Below are 23,036 nucleotides of genomic sequence, written 5' to 3' on the forward strand. Positions count from 1 at the left end.
ACTCCATACCAGTTGGTGGCAGCAATACACCATTTCCTTAAATTCCAAGAAGAAGAAGAAGAAGAAGCAGAAGCAGAAGAAGAAGAATGTCGGTGTGAAATTTCACAACAGTAACCGAAGGCACGGGTGGAAAGGTAAACAAATTTTTATTTACGTGTGTCGAGAAGAGGGGCACAGTAAACACACAGTCACTCAGCTAGTGTGCAGTGCTGGGAGGCTAAAGCTATGCTAACTTATCCGGGAAGAACATAGAAACACCTCATGAGTTGTGTAACCAAGACGACGACTCTTTCCTCAACTTTAACCGGTAACTTTAGCGGTTTTGATCTTGTCTGTATCGATGACCTGATGAGACAGAAAGAGGTCGCCGATTCACGAAATCCAAATACCTGTTAAGCTATGTAACGTTAGCTAGCTAATTGAAGGTTAAATAATATGTCAGTCCACACAAGGATCCGAGTTATCTTGAGCTCACTGTCTTACCCACCTCTCCCTCCATTACAACAGCATGTGTACATCAACATGTGTGTTGAGGATAAACTTCTATCATCCTTAAATTATTATTTAATACGTGACTGGTATATTTTATTAGTTATTAGTGTAGCGACATTTCCCTTAATGCACATTAGTATCATGTTTAGTCCTGAGTTTGTGGACAAGCTCGTCAGGGTTTGAATATAACTCTATAACCGGGGTTTTCTCAACTTGGGTTTGAGACTTAAAATGTTTAAAAGCCTGTGTTACAAACTGGAGGTTTGAATGAAGTGAGCATTTAGGAGTCCATGACTTTGACTTTGAAAGATACCTTTTGAGTTGCATTATGGAAAATGTATTTTGGGAGCTTAATTTATAGGGACTAAAAGTCTTGGCTCTGCTGTTTATGAGCATTCCTTTTCACATTATATTGAGTTATTTGATTCCTTGTCATTATAAAAAAAATAACATTTTTGTATTTGAAAGTTGGTTTCATTGACCGATTTCTGCCCATAGCCATGATGACCGACTCTTCACTCCTCAACTCTGAGCAGGAGTTACAGCAGCAAGAGGAACTTTATCAACAGCTGCTGTTACAGGTAATATTGCTTCAACGTTAATTGGGTTAGAAGAAGACTTCATAACTTTTTGCTTAACAGTTATCACTGTGACTACAAATGACAGTTACAGGATGGTTCTTGGTATAATAAAGCAAAAATAGTGAGATAGGCTTAGGTGGTTATCTATTTTATTCCTTCATACCTTTCGGACATGTCACTGAGGTATACACTTCATGATTATTTTTGTGTAATAAAGAAAAGCTGAGCGGCTGGTGATAAGTCATTGTAGCATGCCAGAGTGTTTCTCTTTCAAGCGGCACAGCTTTTCTCACCTTTTTTATATCATTGGTTTAGCAGCCCAGTATCATCTCATGTGATGCCCCTCAGGGGAGACAAAATGAGAGTCATATGGCGAGTACATGAAAACTAGGTGCTTATACATGATATTAACACAGAACAGGATCTGCGAGCGGAAAAACCATCCTGGCAAGGGCCCACTTGGCTTTTGGGACTTAATAATGCCTATAGAGAGCCTATGTCGCTCCCTTTCCAGTGGACCACAATGGGACCTTATTTTGGAAAAAAAAATATGTAGGGTAATCAGTGGCAAGAGACAACTAATTTTTGCGCCGCTGTTCTGTTCTTTTCTCTCCTGTCTCTTCGCTGCTGAATTGTGACCGCCGCTACTAAAATATCACACAATCATTATAATATCAATGCGCTACTAATTTTCACTCACACACTATGCGAGCACGGTAGCACTTGAAGCTTGGCTTGCTTCCTCTCCTCATTCTTTAAAGGACATCTAAGTGACAGGTGCTGTTATAAGAGCTTCGCAAGACCAACAAAAGTCTGTCTGTTGTTTCCCCAACTGCTGGAAGAGTGAAGCCGGTTTTCGCTAGCTAATTCTCCCCTCCCCTTCAGACCGTGCAGCTGAGCAAGAAAGCTTATACGGTAGGATCCGACTTCAGTTGCTTTGTAACTTATCATTAGCTCAGTTTATATAAAGTAGCCTAACTGCTAGCTGTATTTATCACTATTTACTTGTCCCTTTCCTGTTCTTTTCTCTCCTCTCTCTTCTTGAAACAACTTTTATGTTTGAATAGCATGACTGCTAGCTTGCGTGTGTGCTCTGCTAGTCTACTCATCAGATTTTGCATTTCACCTGGTTTCTGGAGTCTTTTCGTCTTGTCACATGATCAAATAGAAACTTAAGATTGGGCAGCCATACACATATTACCCAGCAATCATCACTGCATATGTGGGCTATGTGATACTGTGTCAATTTTATTTATATTTCACCGTATACCTTATAGCCTACTGCTTGCTACAGACATTTGTATGTGGTGTCAGACACCACGGCTAAGGGGAAATGCACATTTGAGGGTGTCTACTGTTAAATGATGAGACCAGATGTATTTTTACCATGTAACTGACAAAGTCCAGCTCATAACCTGGCGGGGCCCCTCCCATCACGGGCCACCTGTACAATGCGGGCCCCAGTGCAGTTGGACTGTCTGCACGGTCTATACCTATGCCTCTGCATATGATGTTTGTCAATTTAAAAGATAATTTTGCAAGTCAAGAAAGTCACAACTGAACAGACTGTTTCTGCTGCTCCCTGATAAAAGATACCTGATACCTGGAAAACTGGACTCTGATGGTAACTTGTTTTAACAAGCTAGATAAAAGGTAATGCCCTGGTAGTGGCAAATAGCTTTGGTTTAATATTTGATTTCACTACATTAATGTTTAAGTTGAGATTTACAAGAAATATTTTATTGCTACTGTGTAAAGGGAATACTGCTGGTAAAAAGCACCTTATTTGTTTAAAGTGTTTGCAAACCACATGTTATTACACTTTGTGTATATAGTAGTACATTTAAATAAAAATTGCGCAATACAAGAATTCATTATTAAATTTAACGCGGAACAATCGTGCGATGTGGCAGTGGATGAACATTTTCTGAAGAGAGCTTCACGGTGTTGTGCCGTCGCTGCGCACAAAAACACACATGATTCGACTATCAGTCGACTATAGGCAGGACTTGACGATTCTGATTCGACTATGTAAATCCTAAGTCGGGGACAGCCCTAATATATATGTAATATTCTTATACAAAAATTAAATTGAGTATTTTATGTATCTTTTATTATGATTTTTTTGTTTGTTTGTTGTAGCCTACAGTATTTTGATTTTTAAATGTACTTTCGATTCGGTAATGAAATAAAACAACTGTAAAATGAATAACCCCTTCAACAGAATTTTAGGTATTTGTTAAAGGTGGGTAAACAATTCTAATCCAATCTTTTTATTATTCAGGGGTTTTTTTTGTTTTGCTTTTTACACGCTTTTTTTTTTTTCAAATTCAGCATATAGCTCCTCACGCTCCGCTAGCTGTCTGTTCTGTGTGTTCGCTGAAATTAAATGTTGCCCTGTGGCCTGTACTACAAAGCGAGGTAACTGGCCTATCTAGGTAACTTCAGGAGCAACTTTGTGACGTCAGGTCTAACTTCTTGATTAACCCCTACTACAAAAGGTGGATAGGTTTTAACCGAGGTCTGTTGCCATGGCAATTTACGCTGCAACTCCGAGCAGGTTATGTTCGTGGTTAACTCAAGGTTACCCTGTATACTTGGACTATACACCTGTCACAGCTGGCTCTAAACCGCAACAAAAAAGAACAGAACAATGACACAAACTGCTGAAAAGGTACCATTACTTTTATTTCAAACTAAACAGAAACAACTTAATAGTCCAAAAATCATATGAAGTATGATTATCAGTAGATCAGTCATGTCAGCAGATATGCATGCTTGAAAGAATAGTGTGTGAAGTGTTGTATGGTAAAAGAAACAAAATAACGAGGAGCGTGGAGCATAAGGAACAGGGTATCCCTCCTTTCTAGCCCCCATTGCAGAACAAAAGACGCGCTCTTATAGTGGAGACCACCGGGCCCAGGTGGTTCCAACAGCTGATGATTTTAACCACGCCTCCTGACATCTGCAACAGAGGACACAAAGAGACAGACATCCAGAAGCCAAAAGATGGGGATGTCACACACCACATCTGTACTCGGTATTGATGATGAGAAGTAGGCTATTATTACACACCAATTGCTAAAATATTTTTAGATTTCGTCCTGATTTGTTCCACTGCAGTTGCAGCAGAAATGAAGTTATTCTTAACACAATAATACACTGCTCAAAAAAATAAAGGGAACACTTAAACAACACACTGTAACTCCAAGTCAGTCACACTCCTGTGAAATCAAACTGTCCACTTAGGAAGCAACACTGACTGACAATCAATTTCACATGCTGTTGTGCAAATGGAATAGACAACAGGTGGAAATTATAGGCAATTAGCAAGACACCCCCAATAAAGGAGTGGTTCTGCAGGTGGTGACCACAGACCACTTCTCAGTTCCTATGCTTCTGGGCTGATGTTTGGTCACTTTTGAATGCTGGTGGTGCTTTCACTCTAGTAGTAGCATGAGACTGAGTCTACAACCCACACAAGTGGCTCAGGTAGTGCAGCTCATCCAGGATGGCACATCAATGCGAGCTGTGGCAAGAAGGTTTGCTGTGTCTGTCAGCGTAGTGTCCAGAGCATGGAGGCGCTACCAGGAGACAGGCCAGTACATCAGGAGACGTGGAGGAGGCCGTAGGAGGGCAGTAACCTACCGCTACCTCCGCCTTTGTGCAAGGAGGAGCAGGAGGAGCACTGCCAGAGCCCTGCAAAATGACCTCCAGCAGGCCACAAATGTGCATGTGTCTGCTCAAACGGTCAGAAACAGACTCCATGAGGGTGGTATGAGGGCCCGACGTCCACAGGTGGGGGTTGTGCTTACAGCCCAACACCGTGCAGGCTGTTTGGCATTTGCCAGAGAACACCAAGATTGGCAAATTCGCCACTGGCGCCCTGTGCTCTTCACAGATGAAAGCAGGTTCACACTGAGCACATGTGACAGACGTGACAGAGTCTGGAGACACCGTGGAGAACGTTCTGCTGCCTGCAACATCCGCCAGCATGACCGGTTTGGCGGTGGGTCAGTAATGGTGTGGGGTGGCATTTCTTTGGGGGGCCACACAGCCCTCCATGTGCTCGCCAGAGGTAGCCTGACTGCCATTAGGTACTGAGATGAGATCCTCAGACCCCTTGTGAGACCATATGCTGGTGCGGTTGGCCCTGGGTTCCTCCTAATGCAAGACAATGCTAGACCTCATGTGACTGGAGTGTGTCAGCAGTTCCTGCAAGAGGAAGGCATTGATGCTATGGACCGGCCCGCCCGTTCCCCAGACCTGAATCCAATTGAGCACATCTGGGACATCATGTCTCGCTCCATCCACCAACGCCACGTTGCACAGGGTTTTCCTGCCATTAAGGCTTAGGGGTGATGCCCAAAACATGCTGTGCCATCACTGTAAAATCACTGTGGAGCAACAGAACCAACCAAACTACTTTCTCCAGATCTAAAGGTTGTAGTTCCTCCAGTAGACTGATCTTTGGCTGTTGTTTATTTATTATCTACTCTTGCTTTTCCAACTATTTGTTCAGAGATATGGTGAAAATAATGGCCCAATATGATGGGAAATTACATATTTTTCATCGGAAAACCCCCAACCTCCCCGGCCAGCATCAAAGCATTCATCTAAAGCTCACATTAAACTGGGAAAACACTGCAGTTTTAAACTATTCTAAGGTGCAGCACTGAGCAGATGAACTGGGCAGGAAGTCCGACACAGAACGGCATAGAGAATCCGGTCGAATTACGAAATAAAACACCATGTGCATACTCCCGATCATATATTAACAATAAACACAGTTTAAACACAGACAAAAAAGAAACACTTTTACTACGTAGCCTACCTTGATCATGATAGAGGGGATAGTGATGGCGCAGTAGACAAGACACATGCCTTTCGTGTGAGAGACCCAGGTTCAATTCCTCACTGTGACACATCCACCAATGTGTCCCTGAGCAAGACACTTAACCCCTAGTTGCTCCGGAGGCATGCGACCATGCGCTTTAGATAAAAAGCTTCAGCTAAATGAATAAATGTAAATGTGGAAGCTCAAAATTCAAGGACAACTTAACAAATAAGCAAAATCTCCATAACTCCAGCTGTGGATATGTAGCCCGCACAGAGCGGAGCGGAACGGGCTCACAGAGGGCTGTTACAATAAAGTGGAAACCGCTTCTAGTGTACAAAATGACAAATTAACACCACGTAGGGCTAAACGCTCCACTGCTGAAACTCTTCAGTGTGAGTTGGTATACAGTCCATAGACTGTATAAAAGAAGTGGACGTAGTTACCCATACTCTATTCTGCCCATACTCTGCTTAATGGGACCATCATTTACTAAATAAACATCATGTTGTATTGAAGAAGACATGAAACTAGCAACTGTGTTTACAGAGGTAGTAAATCAGCTGAGAAGTAGAGTCATTTTGCCATTATTTCCAACGGAGCCGGACTTCATTTTTCAACTAGAAGAGTCGCCCCCTTCTGGCCGTTCATTGCAGGTTTAAGGGACTTCTGCTTTGGATTCGTGTCTCAGACCAGAAGCTTCCTGCTTGTGCCGGACAAAACGAGGCACAGCTGCTACCTGTGTCTGTTCGGCTGGTGCCAATATCCAGCACATTTTCCTCTAGTTTCGTTTGTTGTTGTAAAATGTACACGCCCTGTGCCCGCTTTGATAGTTGAGTAGGACTATAACAGGAGGCGCATGGCGCTTGTGATTGGTTAGCAAGTCTGTCACACAAGGATAACAACAGAATTAATCTGTAACTACACAACCGTTTCAATACATGCATTATATAAACTATATAATACACAATCATTTTAACCAAAACAGCTTTTATTTTGATGTAGTTGAATATGTGTGACATGTCCCAATGGGTCTGCAATCTGTTCTGTCCATCTGTTTTCCGTTTAGACAATGGGAAAGATGCAGACCAAGAATCCAGACTCCAAAGTAATCAGACCAGAGCCTGGTGAGTGTCTCCAAAACACAGTGGAAACTGCTTCTTGTGACCACCTTACAAAGTAATGACAGGGGCAGATACGATACTTCCAGATTTAAACGTGGCCCTCTCATGCTCCAAACCCGGTCTAAATGGTCAGGATAAAAGCTTTACACTCCACACACGTAACATAGCTGCTGCTGTGAGAGAGCAGGGACAATAATTACGCACTGTAAACATCTTAAAACCCCAGCAGAGTGCAGTGAGCTTATCCATATAAACTGTTGATCACTGTAACCATGATCACTATAAACGGTTTCCACTGTACGAGTAATATCAAATCTTCAAATTTGAAAGGCAGTGCCACAGCTTGCTCATGGATATTTTTTTGTGGGTTTCGTGTTTTCTCTGTGTTTTAGTGTTTTTCTTTGTCTTTATCTTCTCCCTCCCAGGCATGTGTGTGAAGACTCTCTCCCAGCCAGGCAAGCAGAAGGTCTTCGTTAACATCTGTCAGTCAAACTCAGTCCCGCCTCCACCAGACCTCTCCAGAGAGGAGCTTGAGGACCTGCTCCAATCGGATGATCCAAGTGGCTACAGAGTTCCAATGAGCCTCGGCGAGCCACACATAGAAATAGACAACAGTATGTGACTAATGCCTGAGACGCTATTTTTTTCTTAGGCAGGCGATTATTTTATCTTTATTTTATGATGACTTAGGTCAACTGTCATACCTATGCACCATTTTAAAATAGTTAAATGAAACGTTTTGACCTGAAATGTAAAGTTTCTTCATAATCCTCCATTCCACTTCTATTCAATGTGACTCTGACCTGTTATACGCACTGTAAATATATATAGCAGAAGCCTCTTGCTGCTGGTGTCCCCAGCACAGACGCCGACTCAGGAGTACGTTTTAACAGTGTCTTTATTTACACGCACTGGCGCTGCTGTACACACACACACACACATTCCAGCATAAAAACCCCTTGCCCGGGGCCGGCCCCACACTTCCTGGCTTGCTAACACTAGTCCCTTCAGGTCAGTTCTCCACACAGTCACGCAAGCAATAAACCCAAACTTGAACTGACTGCCTCACTGGCTGTTCTCTGTGTCACAGCAGGCGGCAGACGTCTGAGGTATAGCGCACTACTGCATTTAGAGGGAGAGCATAATTATTAAATGAACCGCAGCGTGAGTGGTCTCCTTCATTTTATGAAGAAACCACGTTAGAAGGTTGATCTCAATGCCAAGTTGTCATATGCGAAAAACTGAAAATTATATTTTCTGCTGGCAGATGCAAGTTGCAGGCATACAAACTATGAAGCAATTTTCACAAGAAGGCAGCACAATTCTATTTAAGTCTCTATTCCAAGGACTTGGCAGCATTCCACCTCAGGCAAAGAATTTCTGTTTATATCATGAATTATTGCCGCAATCTGTTTTGACATCACAGTATTTATTTCAGACAGAGGGAGTCAACAGTGTTTACATTTTCCAAGATAGATGTGTCTCTAGAGCTTTCAGACCTTTTAAAGCGATATTTTTTTCAATTTTAAAACTCTTATACATACAACAGCTGATTTATGAAATTGAATTTGACCTTCTTTTTTTCAGGCTCTCAGGGTTGCACAGCATACGATGTGGTCGTCAACCAGGAGTTCTTCCAAAAGTGCCAGGTGTGTGTGTGTTTTGTTTTTGTTTTTTTAGAGGGAAGAGGTGATAGTAATTCAATTCAATTTTATTTATATAGCGCCAAATCACAACAACAGTTATCTCACAGCGCTTTTCATAAAAGAGCAGGTCTAGACCGTACTCTATGATGCTATTTACAGAAGCCCAACAGTTCCCACCAAGAGCAAGCACTAGGTGACAGAGGCAAGGAAAAACTTGCTTTTAAGAGGCAGAAACCTCGAGCAGAACCATGGCTCAGGGTGGGCGGCCATCTGCCTCGACCGGTTGGGGTGAAGGAGAGGGGGGGGGGGGGAGCAGGAGAGGAACAGAGAGGAAAAGAGAGGGATGTAAGGAGAGAGAGAGAGGGGAGGGAGGCAGCCTACACAATATACACACAGAGGTACAGACAGTGAAGGTGATGTTGCTATAGACTAAATGAAAAATGGTACAGATATTTATAATAGTGTTAATGGTAACAATCGTAATGTTAATGATTATAACAATAATAACAATAAGACTAGCAACAATAGTCGTTGCAGCAGAGGGTGTCGAGCAGGAACACAGGGGCAGCAGGTGACCCGCAGCCACAGATCCAGACTCCACAGCTCCAGAGCCAGAAAACCTGCAGGAAGTGATAGGAGGAGAGAGGAGAGGGATGAGAAAGCACAAGACTACCAGAAAGGGGAGAAGTTGTGTTAGTAACATGCAATAATGGGATGAGGTTGCATACAGAGGGAGAGAAAGTAGAGGAGAGAGGAGCTCAGTGCATCATGGGAAATCCCCCGGCAGTCTAGACCTATAGCAGCATAACTAAGGGATGGTTCAGGACTCACCTGAGCCAGCCCTAACTATAAGCTTTATCAAAGAGGAAAGTCTTAAGCCTACTCTTAAATGTGGAGATGGTGTCTGCCTCCTGAACCCAAACTGGAACCTGGTTCCACAGGAGAGGAGCTTGATAGCTGAACGCTCTGGCTCCCATTCTACTTTTGGAGACTCTAGGAACCACAAGTAACCCTGCATTCTGGGAGCGCAGTGCTCTGGTGGGGTAGTAAGGTACTATGAGCTCTTTAAGATAAGATGGTGCCTGACCATTAAGAGCTTTGTAGGTAAGAAGAATGATTTTAAATTCTATTCTGGATTTTACTGGAAGCCAATGCAAAGAAGCTAAAACAGGAGAAATATGATCTCTTTTCCTGGTTCCTGTCAGAACACGTGCTGCAGCATTCTGGATCAGCTGAAGAGTCTTAACGGACTTTTTAGAGCAGCCTGATAATAAAGAATTGCAGTAATCCAGCCTAGAAGTAACAAATGCATGGACTAGTTTTTCTGCATCATTTTTAGACCGGATGTTCCTGATTTTCACAATATTACGTAGGTGAAAAAAGGCGGTCCTTGAAATTTGCTTAATGTGAGACTTAAACGACATGTCCTGATCAAAGATAACTCCAAGATTCCTCACAGTGGTGCTGGAGGCCAGGGCGATGCCATCCAGGGAAACTATATCTTTAGATAATGCGTCACGGAGGTGCTTTGGCCCCAGAACAATAACTTCAGTTTTATCTGAGTTAAACATTAGAAAATTACAGGTAATCCAGGTTTTAACATCCTGAAGGCACATTTGAAGTTTAGCTAACTGATGAGTTTCATCTGGCTTGATCGATAGATATAACTGAGTATCATCTGCATAACAATGAAAGCTTATGGAATGTTTCCAGATAATATTGCCTAAAGGAAGCATATATAAAGTGAAGAGGATTGGTAGAGATGTTATAGTTGCTTGGGATGTATTGTGAATGTTTATATTTACATGCATGTATAATTTTCAATTCAATTTTATTTATATAGCGCCAAATCACAACAACAGTTATCTCACAGCGAGAGAGAGAGAGAGAGAGAGAGAGAGGGGGGCCTACACAATATACACACAGAGGTACAGACAGTAAAGGTGGTGTTGCTATAGACTAAATGAAAAATGGTACAGATATTTATAGTAGTGTTAATGGTAACAGTCGTAATGTTAATGATTATAATAGCAGTAGGACTAGTAACAATAGTCGTTGCAGCATAGGGTGTTGAGCAGGAACACGGGGGCAGCAGGTGACCCGCAGCCACAGATCCAGACTCCACAGCTCCAGAGCCAGAAAACCTGCAGGAAGTGATAGGAGGAGAGAGGAGAGGGACGAGAAAGCACAAGACTACCAGAAAGGGGAGAAGTTGTGTTAGTAACATGCAATAATGGGATGAGGTTGCATACAGAGGGAGAGAAAGTAGAGGAGAGAGGAGGTCAACCTAAGTACAAAGTAAGTACATTTTTTGGAATTATGTATTTAATGTCTGTCACATCCATAACCAGAATTGCATTTATTTTTTGACAAACTGCAGAAACCTCTGCAAGTCCGTATATGTGGGGGAAAAAATAAATAAATAAATAAATAATGCCGCTTAGCCATGTTAAAATTAGCTGCAGTATTGAAGCTGATATCGTAATCGGAGAAACAAAACATAAATAACACTTTGAGATAATTTGCCTGTTTGCTAAACCCCTCTCCCAAACAGCAATTTTGGGAACAAGGTTCACTATTCAGAATGAACACTAGTATCAGCACCAGAAGGAAAATACTAAAGAAGACTCTCTAATTATATATTAATTATATTATTATATTAATTATAATAACTATAATTCACTGATTTACTATTGCACGTGCTAACACAACTAAAAGAGCGTTCTCTTAAGACAGCACCATCCATGAGACCTCAAAACCAAAAATGCAAAGGACTATGGAGAGGCTGGGGGGCTACGTAAACAATTGAAAACAACATGACAAAAGGAGATCACTACAAACAGTGACAGTTAAACACATACAAACAGTGGCAGCCGTAACAAGGGTCCTAGAAATTGAAATATGTGTCCCTGGACAAAGGGAGGTCAAAATCAAAAGTAACAGTCAGTATCTGGTGTAGCCTCCAGCTGCATAAAGTACTGCAGTTCATCTCCTGCTCATCAACTGCACCAGATTTGCCAGTTCTTGCTGAGATGTTATCCCACTCTTCCACCAAAGCACATGCCAACTTCCTGTACATTTCTGGGGGGAATTGCCCTAGCCCTCAAGGGTACCACATGACAGAGGAGGATATCTTTCCTGTAAATCACAGCATTAGTCTAACTATCACCCCTGGTGAGTCAAAACCGCGTCAGTCAAGAGCACTTTTTGCCAGTCCTGTCTGGTCCAGCAAAAGTGGGTTTGTGCTCATAGGTTGCAAGTGATGTATGTTATGGACCTGCCTCACAACAGGTCTAAAAGCCCTCAGTCCGGCCTCTCTCAGCCTATTGCAGACAGTCTAAGCACTGATGGAGGGATCGTGCTTTACATTAGAAATAAAAGCAACATAGGACAATTGAAAAAATACACATTAAAATATAATTTTGGTGAAATAGAAAATAAAAACAGAATTAAAAAAAAAAAATAATTTAAAAAAATAGCCGCAGGCCATTTTGATCCAGTTATACTCTGGACCCACCTGCGCGTTTACAGGTGGACAGAGGTTCCTGCAAATCACTCAGGCGTGAGATTTAAGACCACTTCCTTCACTCTGTTCAATCTCACTCATTATCTTTTCACTCAATTACCTACTCATTTAAATATTTAATTTAAAGCAATGGTAAAAAGAAAAGTCTTAATTTAAAAGAACTGACAGTTTCAGCAGACCTGCAGTTATCTATATCTTATCTATACTCAGGTATATATATATATATATATATATATATATATATATATATATATATATATATATATATAGAGATAGATAGATAGAGATATATATATATATATATATATATATAGATAGATAGATAGATAGATATATAGAGATATAGAGATATAGAGATATAGATAGATATATAGATGTCCACCAAAGCGTTTTTCCCCGAGGCCAGCCTATTTTAATTGTTTCATAACAAACCTGCTCCTTGATGTGAAGCAAGTTGACATTTCCCTGTTGGAAGATTTTGACAGCCATGCAAGATGTGGCAATATGTCAGCCTGGAGGTAAACCGATGCCACAAACCTGTAGGTCGCACAAAAGCTATACAAGCCCTTGGCGACCGGGCATCGCTTAAGCTCTGCCTCCTCTGCCAATGTGGAAAGCACAGCTGGAAGATTCCTTTGGAGTATCTCAATGGCCTGGTGTTGAGATAGCCACCTTTTCTTCGTCTTTTGGTTAAGTAGGCTATGTAGTTACGTAGTTAAATTGTTTATTATTTTATCTGTTTTGATTGTGTATATTGGTTATTTGCAGGCCGCCATTGTCTTGTTAACGTATGGCAAACATTGCTTAAAATGGAACCTATGATGTACAGGCAGCCAGTGGAGTGAGGCTAAAATGGGGGAAATGAGCTTGTGTTTACGTGTTCCAGTTAAAAGATGCGGTGCAGCGTTTTCTACCATCTGGAGACGAGCAATAGAGTACCCACTGAGTGCGTTACAGTAATCCAATCGAGTGGCAACAAAGGCATTGATTAAGGACATTGACATAAATTTGTTTTTACAATTACAAAAGGTTCTTGAAATGTGGGTCAAGAACAGCAGCTGTACTATAACTACTGCTCTCCAGGAGACGGTCTTTGAGCTCCCGTCGTCTGTCAGTATGCTCAGTGTAGTCTTGAGGGTTTTGGTAACAGCGCGGTCATCTTCATGCACCGCCAATTGTTGTTTCTTAATGTTCATAAGCATCGGAATAGTGCCAGACAGCTCTGTCAGTGTTATCATTGGCTTGAGAACATTGATTATATACTCTGCCGTTCTCCTCTGGGATGTTGTGAGCTCTAGATCACTGTCGGACCGTTTGCTGAAACTTGAATCCGTCAGCACAGCTGAAAACTGGCCCTCTTTGCTCTAACAGGTGACAGCTTCAGATAGCCACAATTCCAGCAAGGAGCACTATTTGCACCATTTTGTGCTGGGCTACATTCTGATGTCTTATTTTTCTGCAATTGCTGTGGTGGCCTTTGCACTTTTTCCGAAGTGTGAAACAAGGCACCTTGCAGCAATAGTGCAACACACAGGATCTTTCTTTAATGCGCTGTTAATGCCCAGTTGTAGTGTATGCCCCGCGCAAAGGACTCTACCTCTACGGTTCCCCACGATGGGTCCTGGGCCAAGTGATTGCTGCATGCAAATCAAGCATAGCGTTAATTGAGGCAGGCAACAAAGTCAAGCTCAGGGATGCACCATAATTATTGATCCGATAAGTATTGGTCAATCGGGCACCGTGGAGTGAATTTGGCCGAATAGAATCAAACATGCTAACATGCATGTTAGACAGACAGAGTCCAGTTTGATGACAAGAAATGCAGGACCAAGGTGGTTTTGTTGCCGGATTTGGCTCTTGGTCCCCTGGGGCTGATTCAACTAATAGGACAGCTAGCAGCGTGGCTAACCGAGCTAACTAGCTACAGATATAGACGGATACAGTTAACTTAGCGGTTTAGCAAAAAGTAATTCTATCTGTTCATCAAGGAACTCTGTAAATTACCTCGGTATTGTGTTCCCTATTGGTCTTTGAGGTTGTGCTCGGTCCTGTTCATGCCATGTTTATTGGGAGGCTGCTGAGTGTGGTTTTTTTTACCCGCTCGCTGACATTATCCTGGCCTAAAACCTCCGGTGCTTGAGTAGAGATGTAATGTTAAACACAATACACTCCCCAGGTGCTCCAAGCTTCCAGTCTGGGCCGAGTCAGCTATGACTCCTAGGCTAACTGAACTAATTATAGCACAGCAGCTAGTTAGCCGTGGTTAGCGGTTACTTTAGCAGCAAGTAACACATTCTGTTTATCATCACCAAACTCCGTAAATCACAGATAGTTGAGACAGAGCAGCCGGGGAACATGGCGAACTTTAATGTTAATTTTATGATGCCTAGTAGTTGCAGTGCTGCCTTTGTAGTAAGCGTAAGACGCAGGCAGCGAGGCAGCTGACTTGCGATGTTGACAGAGCAGCTGTCAACTGCGTGTGTAGCCACAGAACTATACTGATACACTGTGCATTGTAGCACAATACTAATGATCTCTTTAAAAAAGGGAAATCGTGGTGACATTATAATCGACAACGGAAATTAACTACATGTAAATGGAAGTAGCTAAAGAGTGAACTAAATCGTTTCCTTCTCATCTTTGTTGAGTTTCACATGCGCTGTACCGATCAACGCCAATCAAGGCTCAACAATCCGACCTGCAGCCTCTCCCCTCCTCTGTGTCCCTGCAGAACGCCTCCACACACACACACACACACATACACATACACATACATACATACACATAGATTTTACACATACAGTGGGGCCAAAAAGTATTTAGTCAGCCACTGATTGTGCAAGTTTTCCTACTTAGAAAGATGAGAGGTCTGTTATTTTCATCATAGGTACACTTCAAATATGAGAGACAAAATGAGAAAGAAATATCCAGGAAATCACATTGTAGGCTTTTTAAAGAATTTATTTGTAAATTATGGTGGAAAATATGTATTTTGTCACCCACAAACAAGCAAGATTTCTGGCTCTCACAGACCTGTAACTTCTTCTTTAAGAAGCTCTTCTGTCCTCCACTCGTTACCTGTATTAACGGCACCTGTTTGAACTCTTTATCTGTATAATAGACACGTGTCCACAGCCTCAAACAGTCAGACTCCAAACTCAACCAGGGCCAAGACCAAAGAGCTGTCGAAGGACACCAGGAAGAAAATTGTAGACCTGCACCAGGCGGGGGAGAGTGAATCTACAAGAGGCGAGCAGGTTGGTGTGAATAAATCAACTGTGGGAGCAATTGTAAGAAAATGGAAGACATACAAGACCATTGATAATCTCCCTCGATCTGGGGCTCCACGCAAGATTTCATCCCGTGGGGTCAAAATGATCATGAGAACGGTGAGCAAAAATCCCAGAACTACACGGAGGGACCTGATGAATAACCTGCAGAGAGCTGGGACCAAAGTAACAAAGGCTACCATCAGTAACGCACTACGCCGAGAGGGACTCAAATCCTGCAGCGCCAGGTGTGTCCCCCTGCTTATGTCCAGGCCTGTCTGAAGTGTGCCAGAGAGCATATGGATGATCCAGAAGAGGATTGGGAGAATATCATGTGGTCAGATGAAACCAAAATAAAAGTTTTTGGTAAGAACTCAACTCGTCGTGTTTGGAGGAAGAAGAATGCAGAGTTGCATCCCAAGAACACCATACCTACTGTGAAGCATGGGGGAGGAAACATCATGCTTAGCGGCTGTTTTTATGCAAAGGGGACAGGAAAATGGATCCGTGTTAAGGGAAGAATGAACAGGGCCATGTATTGTGAGATTTTAAGCCAAAACCTCCTTCCATCAGTGAGAGCCTTGAAGATGGAAGGTGGCTGGGTCTTCCACCATGACAATGATCCCAAACACACTGCTCGGGCAACGAAGGAGTGGCTCCGTAAAAAGCCTAGCCAGTCTCCAGACCTCAACCCCATAGAAAATTTGTGGAGGGAGTTGAAAGTCTGTGTTGCCCAGCGACAGACCCAAAACATCATTACTCTAGAGGAGATCTGCATGGAGGAATGGGCCAAAAGAAGAAGAATGAATGACACAATATTACTTTTACAGGGTTTTTCCTGCATAGAGAAATTTTTGGCGCCCCCGAATGAGGTTTTGGCAAGCGCCAAAGGAAAATCCTCAGGGCCAAAATGATCAGAATTGACAAACAACCTTTCTAATCCTCTGCGAATGTGTCTAATAGCCACAACTGTTGAGCCAAGCAGAACATAAACTTAAATACAATGTCTTGCAGTCACCTCCTCATCCACAGCTGCTGTATTTTACACAAGCAGCTGGTGCTGGATTTATAAACCAGCAGCTGTGTTGGTTTAACTCAGAGGCTGTATGCTATAACTGCACCCGAACACTCCGTCACTAAGCTTGCGCTAATGACTTCCTGTTATTTCTCACAATATTAAAGCCATACACCTACTGAAGTGTAGCTGCGTACACTCAGGCTCAAGCCTGCCCGCTATACCCTTGTTGTTTATCTATTACACTGCTTTATAATGGACAGCAGGTAAGAAATCATCAAATGGTTCTGGGACCTGCTTACATTGATTGACGAGAATCCACATATCTCTCGTTTCGCTTTGATGCCCTCCACTACTTTTGTGTGATATTTGCTTTACTTGAAGTAACAAGCAGGCTATTCCTCAGCGCGTCCTAGTTTCCTGTGGGCCTCATTCATTTGGAATGTGAACTGAGGACCCCAAATTTTTATAGGGCTCTAGGATTGGCTTACAATGTCTGGCATGGAATAAAGTAGCCTTTCTTTTCATTTTTACTGCCACAAAATTTCATCAGTTATACAGTTAAGAGTTTTACATCACGCGCTGTAGTTTTCTATGAAGGCTAAGTAAGAAAGGAAGAATTTCAGTTAGTGTCAGTTATTAGGCTGTGGCCGCTGCTCCTGTTTAGCAGGGGGAAAGCCAAAAAGTCAACAACAACAACAACAACAAAACAGTATTTTATTACATGATGTTAGTTTAGTCCATCAGAAGATCACATCAGTCATGAGATTTGAGAGACAGCATGAGATTTCAATTTGAACTGTTGTTTAGTTCATTCTGGGTGACGCTCTGCTCTGTGTGTAAAATTGATAACCCTCAAGGTAGGGGGCAGTGCGCATGTATAGTCGTGTATGAGTGTGTAGTAGCAGAAGAGGAACTTGCTGTAGAGACGGAGCCTTAACTTCACCGTTGTTGTGCCAAGTTGTCCGCACCCCGCGGGACGTTGAGATCATTTATCACCATTGATGAACCACACAAAGAATATTGCATCGTTTTTAAATAGTACTGAATAGACCCGTGAGGAACCACGGCATGCATGCAAAACTCTGCAGAAGACTGGTGAATGGCAGTCAAGCAGAGAGAAAGGGGTCAACAGTAAGACTCAGTTTGGCTGGAAATGTACAGTTTAAAGACTAAAGCGGAGTTACCGTGTGTTACCACCCCCCGCTTGCAATCGCCGCACACAACCACAGTACATGATTCGACTCAGTTGACGATAGGCAAGACTTGACAATTCTGATTAGACTATGTAAGTCCTTAGTCGGTCCATGTTCAACAAGGAATGAGCCGGCAGCAATCTCAGATCTACTTTCCCATGACAACTGCTTTAACCTAGCTGCAACATAGTGAAACATAGGCCTATAATAGAAAGGCAAACACAATAAAACCTAAAATCTCCATCTCAACATTGCTATGTGGTGTTCTTTTGCATCATCTGCAATGTGCTGATCTTCTTTAATTTTCTACACTTGATCAACAGTGTTGCTGCAAAATAATGCTCAGTGATAACAAATGAACCTTTTAATGTGTAAAATGAAATGTGTATGTGTGTGTCTTATAGAAGGATCCCTTGTTCCAGCAGTTTGTCATTCTTGTGTCTATGGAGGGTTTGGAGAACAAATATAATCTGGAGCTAAGTCGAGGTAAGTGTTTTGATTTTTTGTGTGTGTGTGAACTTTCCTTTCATGTTGGTAGCAGTTCTTAATATTCCTTTTTGTGTTCCTGCAGACTGGAAGGTGCTGAAGAACAGAAAGTTTTTGGGTTCTGTTAGCGAGCAGAACATCCGGACAAAGAGCAGGCCCGTGATTCAAGAACTGAAGCCTCAGTACGTCCCTCTTACTGTCTCTCTGTCTGAATGTACTTGTGAACTGAAAACATAAATGACATTTGGAGCCTATAACGGGCCACCCAGAGAAAACAAAACAACCACACATTCTGACATCTTTCAGTGTACTCGGTCCACTATGTGGTGTAGACCACCCAATCACAATTTTGCGTAAATCAAATGATTGTCCACGAGGCTTACTTCCTGTTGCCAGCATGTGGAGCATTGAATCTAACTCCAAAGCTTTTTTTTTTTTTTTTAAACATCCGGACACGATAAATCTGCCAAACATTTTGTCATCCCATTGAAACGTGCCCTCAGGGCTGCTCTGTACAATAAGGTCCAGCTTTTTTTTGGCGGATTGCAGTCTCAAATGCAGTTGACCAAGCTCCATTAGCGACTTCCCGGTACTTCATTGGCTCATTGTGGGTTAAGGGGTTCAACTGGGTGCACCGCAAAACTGTCAAACTTTTAAAACGGGGGAACCGTACAGAGAGTGGTGTGGTGTGTGTGTGTGTGTGTGTGTGTGTGTGTGTGTGTGTGTGTGTGTGTGTGTGTGTGTGTGTGTGTGTGTATATATATGTATATATATATATTTTTTTTTTTTTCTCTTTGAAATGATGGATGGTGAGACTGACACTTTCAGACACACACCAGCTTGCAGAGCACAGTCCACAGGAAAACGCATAAATTTTTCCCCCAACTTGGAAACTTGGGGACATTATACTTGCAGCTGCCAGTATGAGCCTCTTCCTGCCCTGCAGTGCAGAATAATATGAGGACTAGATTAAATCAAGTGTGTTCAATTATGCCAAAGGTTTAAAACGTGTACATTTTCAGACCTTTTAAAACATTTTCAAAGTAACAATGAGATGGGGTGATGTCCTGTGAGTTCATGATGAGTGTGTTTAGTGATTGCATGAGATGATTATATCTCCCATTCTTTCCCTTTTACAGGGAGAGCTCCACTGCTACGGCCAAACGGTAAACCTCTTCCGTATCTTAAATGTTATCTCACTGTCTTTCTTTGTTTTTCAATCCTGCATTTTCCTTGTCTGTTTTAAATATATGCTTTGTTGTTTTTATATAACCCCTTTCTTCTTACTTCCTTATTTTTTTATTTTTTGTCTCCCTTGTCTCATCATTCAATCCTCACTCACCTTTCTGTTCTAGACCAGAGTTCACTTTGCTTGTGGAGCCCCCTGATGGCGACCCTGAGTACCTCATTGCTGAAATAATGCTACCTGGGGTGGTGAGACATGCATAAACACTTTCTTGTCTCTTCCGCCTTTATCATTTGCATCAAATACAAATCTGATTCATTTAAATCTGACTGCCCTGTTGAGGAAATCTGACTTAGAAGCAGGGTTTAAGGGAAAACGCTTAAAACCAATGACACATAATAGGTCGAAAAGGCCTGCAACCAAATTATTAATGAGTGATTTTAAGTTTCATAGCCAGACAATTTTAGAGATATTTTGTGATGATGTATTTTTTTTCTCTTGGTATACAAAGTAGCTTTTTTCTTGTAAAGCAGAGGAGATGAGTACATTTTTTTTCATTGAGATTGTCAAGTAGGAAAAAACCTAGTGTAACATTTTTGTGCATTTTCTGTTTGAGGTTCAGTTGGAAACATTGCAAGGGGGAGATTAGACATTAGAGCAGAAAGCATTAGTTTTACAAACCTTTCAACTGCATTCTTGTTGAACCGCACCCTCAAACATCAATTGTGGCTGGAACTCGAGTAGTTTGTGGTGTTATAGGTTACATTAGACAGATAGCTGTTCACTCCAGTCTGTAGCCAAATGCTAGTGTATCAGAGTTTAGAGTGTTTGAAAATATGAACATTGCAACTTAAATTTAAACACTGTATTGCATATTGTTCAGGAATGTTACCTTCTTAGTAAACCTCCCAACCTACAGAGATTTATGTTCTATACTACAAAGGCTAAATAGCTTTACACTGAAATACACAAACATGTCTTATTCATGCTGAAAGGGTTGCTGACTTTTTGCCTGCTACATGTAGCATTAGCCTCAGTCTTATTGCATGATCTCATAACTCTTATTTACAGGGCACTCTTTTTAAAATGAACCACCTGAAAACATAAAAAATCAGCTGGGGGGAGTTTTAGCTTTAGCATTAGCTGCAGCAAAAAAAAAAAATCTGTTAGCTACAGTTGTCATATCAGTTGTTAAAATCCACGGTTTGAAATAAAAATCCGTCTTTTGTGAATTCACTATTGAGACCTAGTTTCAAAAAATTAGCTTTAGCAACTCGTAGACTATCTGATTCAGTTCAAAAAACTTTATTAATCCCCAGTGCTTCTTGTTGTCTTAGATGCATGTTGCCCTAGGGCAACTAGTTATAAATGTAAATAGATAAATGTACATAACACAACATACAATTAGCCAGTACGTGCACGTTTGAAACCCCATAAAGGACCCTACAAGATTCTGATCCCCAAAGGGATAAAAGATTTGGGGGTGCGGCTCGTTTTGCACGCAGCTAGTGCATGACGACGTCCAGATGGCAACAGAGAGAATCCACCTGCCAGGGCATGTTCCGGAGAGGCTAATGCACAGTAACAATGGTGCACAGAGGCGTGCAGGCGATGTATCATAAGTTTGTTAATAGTGTATCATTAAGTCTTACCTCATTCTGGAGTGAATCTGATGGGTTTTCTACTTACTTTTGAGCTTGTCAGTCTAGAAAATAAAATTCAGGGGCCATACAGAGACAGTAAATCTGAAACGTCTATAATCCAGAATAAACTTAATTGCAGTTTCTCATTTATATGTTGACTTAATCATTTTAAATAAATTCTGCTTGTCGCACTTTATTGATCAGTGTAAAAATGTTGTCATCATTTGATGTCATCATGTGTAGTTGTAGATAATCACATCTTATACAGCACATCATTGACAAGTGCAGAGACAGTGAAAAGCTCAGCATGGTAGAGTCTCAGCTGGGTTAACTTGTCTCCTGTGCAGCCGTCGTCTCGCTCTCTGGTTTTGGATGTGGGGGAGGACCGACTGGTGTTGACGGCTCGGCCCTCGCTCTTCCATCTCGACATCTTCCATCCCTTCCTCGTTGACCAGGAGAACAGTGTGGCACAATACAACAACAGCACTCAGGTACATAAACACACGGATATAGTATGTACCGCACACTGTAGCACCAATGCACCGCAAACACTGCCAACAAAAATGGGTATGGGATTGACGTGTAAACAGCTGTACAGAAATAATGCATCAGCAACACATGCTGCACTGACATACTAAACAAACACATACACGCTTTATGTCTCTTACCATACTGTACACTTTGTTCCTGTTTTCTTTTCCCCAGATCCTTACAGTGACAATGCCTGTGGTATCTTCATGAAACTACAGAAGTAATGTCCAGTTATTTATGAATATTGTTGAAAAATGATGCTGTCATAATAAAAGGGTTTTTATAAAGTCACATTTCTGTGTTTTTTTTTTATTCATGTCTTAAATCCCTAATAAGGGTCCAAAATTCTGAAAGCAATTATGTGTTTGTTCTTGTCAGCTTTCTGGGTGGTATAAATCCGCTCTCAGACTACTGGACTGGACTTAATGTTCAAAAGTTTCCCAGCCTTGTTACTAGAAACAGGCATTGTCAGGGAGCATCAGACATAAGCAGTCAAATCCAAATATTAGCTTTATGGTCAAACAATGTACAACTGATTTGAATAAAAAAATTTCTTTTATTATTTTTGTGTTGATGAGAGAAGTAAAACATTGTGATGACTTTTGCCATAAAAATCCTTTAACCAAGTTTTTTTTATTTTGGTATGTACTGTACATTCCCCCATTGGCCACTGAGCATCTCTACAGAAGAGAGATGTGGCCAATTAAAATGGCTGAGTTATTACAATTATGTTCACTGGTCGTAAAAATGAATGAAAACACATTCTTGTGGTGAAAAGAATTTAAACTGGAGTGCATATTTTGCTTCATATACAGTCAGTAAAGTCATGGGGAAGGTGTGTGAGGTTATTTTTGGCCTTGGGGACAGTAACCACATGATGTGGTCTTTATGCCAAGTGGACCGTGAGATGAAGGGTTGTTTAGGTTGTTGTGGAGCTCTTCCTGTAAACTGGAAACCTCCCCTTTCGTGAGAAAAAGAGAACAAGTGAAGCAGTCCCTATTCTAAATCTGGATCTGATTTGGTCATAGCTGTGTCTGTCTCCCCCCTCCCTCACATTTCTTTTGTCTCTCTCTTCCCACTGTTGCTGAGCATCAGATTGAACATCTGATTGGCACACTGTGCTCTTGTGAGGAAGTAGGTAGGTCCAAAAGGCCGACGTCTTTCATAGATTATCTTGACTGGTCTGTTTTCAGATTGAGACTGGCATTCCCTGAACAGATGATCATGGAACCTTTCCTGGTTGTATCACAAGCAAAACAAATGAGCAATTCTGGCGTCTGGAAAAAAACAAAGTCGACAGATAAGTGGACCGTGATTCCCAAAATCTTTGCAGTAATTGAGCTTAAACAGGATCTTGAACATGTTCGATTAATTTTTTAGCTGCACTAATCACAAGTCACTTTCTTGTTGAGAGTCAGGTAAGACAATCGATACTACTCTCATGTCACGTTTTTCATTCCTATTTAGTCAATACACTACATAAACAAAACACAAAGAGGAAGAT

The 23,036-nt window shown here is 41.7% G+C and overlaps 1 protein-coding gene across 3 annotated transcripts; it reads left to right on the plus strand.

The window, feature by feature from the left end:
• Nucleotides 1-17: 17 nt before the first annotated feature.
• Nucleotides 18-21,825, plus strand: pih1d1 (PIH1 domain containing 1). 3 transcript variants are annotated; one of them, XM_038692694.1, is made up of 11 exons: nt 18-134; nt 991-1,073; nt 6,980-7,037; nt 7,460-7,648; nt 8,622-8,683; nt 18,091-18,172; nt 18,258-18,354; nt 19,312-19,338; nt 19,528-19,606; nt 21,349-21,492; nt 21,707-21,825. In XM_038692694.1, exons 2-11 carry the CDS (start codon nt 993-995, stop codon nt 21,740-21,742), a joined length of 855 nt encoding a protein of 284 aa, XP_038548622.1. In that variant the 5' UTR covers nt 18-134; nt 991-992; the 3' UTR covers nt 21,743-21,825. The 3 variants fall into 3 exon arrangements, with proteins under 3 accessions (XP_038548622.1, XP_038548632.1, XP_038548613.1); XM_038692685.1 differs by lacking the exon at nt 18-134 and adding an exon at nt 152-307; XM_038692704.1 differs by lacking the exon at nt 6,980-7,037 and having other exon boundaries at nt 94-134.
• Nucleotides 21,826-23,036: the final 1,211 nt, after the last annotated feature.

The sequence above is a fragment of the Micropterus salmoides genome, unplaced genomic scaffold, assembly GCF_014851395.1.
Source record: "Micropterus salmoides isolate LMB-PRFRI ecotype aquatic unplaced genomic scaffold, ASM1485139v1 Ms_hic_scaffold_10, whole genome shotgun sequence".
Classification (NCBI taxonomy): domain Eukaryota; kingdom Metazoa; phylum Chordata; class Actinopteri; order Centrarchiformes; family Centrarchidae; genus Micropterus; species Micropterus salmoides.

Bases quoted from the DNA above. Each gene is read 5' to 3' on its own strand.
- pih1d1 (XM_038692685.1), top strand. From the start codon at position 262: ATGAGTTGTGTAACCAAGACGACGACTCTTTCCTCAACTTTAACCG. The intron at 7,649-8,621 runs GTATGTGACTAA...TCTTTTTTTCAG, and splicing joins ACACATAGAAATAGACAACA to GCTCTCAGGGTTGCACAGCA. The intron at 18,355-19,311 runs GTACGTCCCTCT...TCCCTTTTACAG, and splicing joins ATTCAAGAACTGAAGCCTCA to GGAGAGCTCCACTGCTACGG.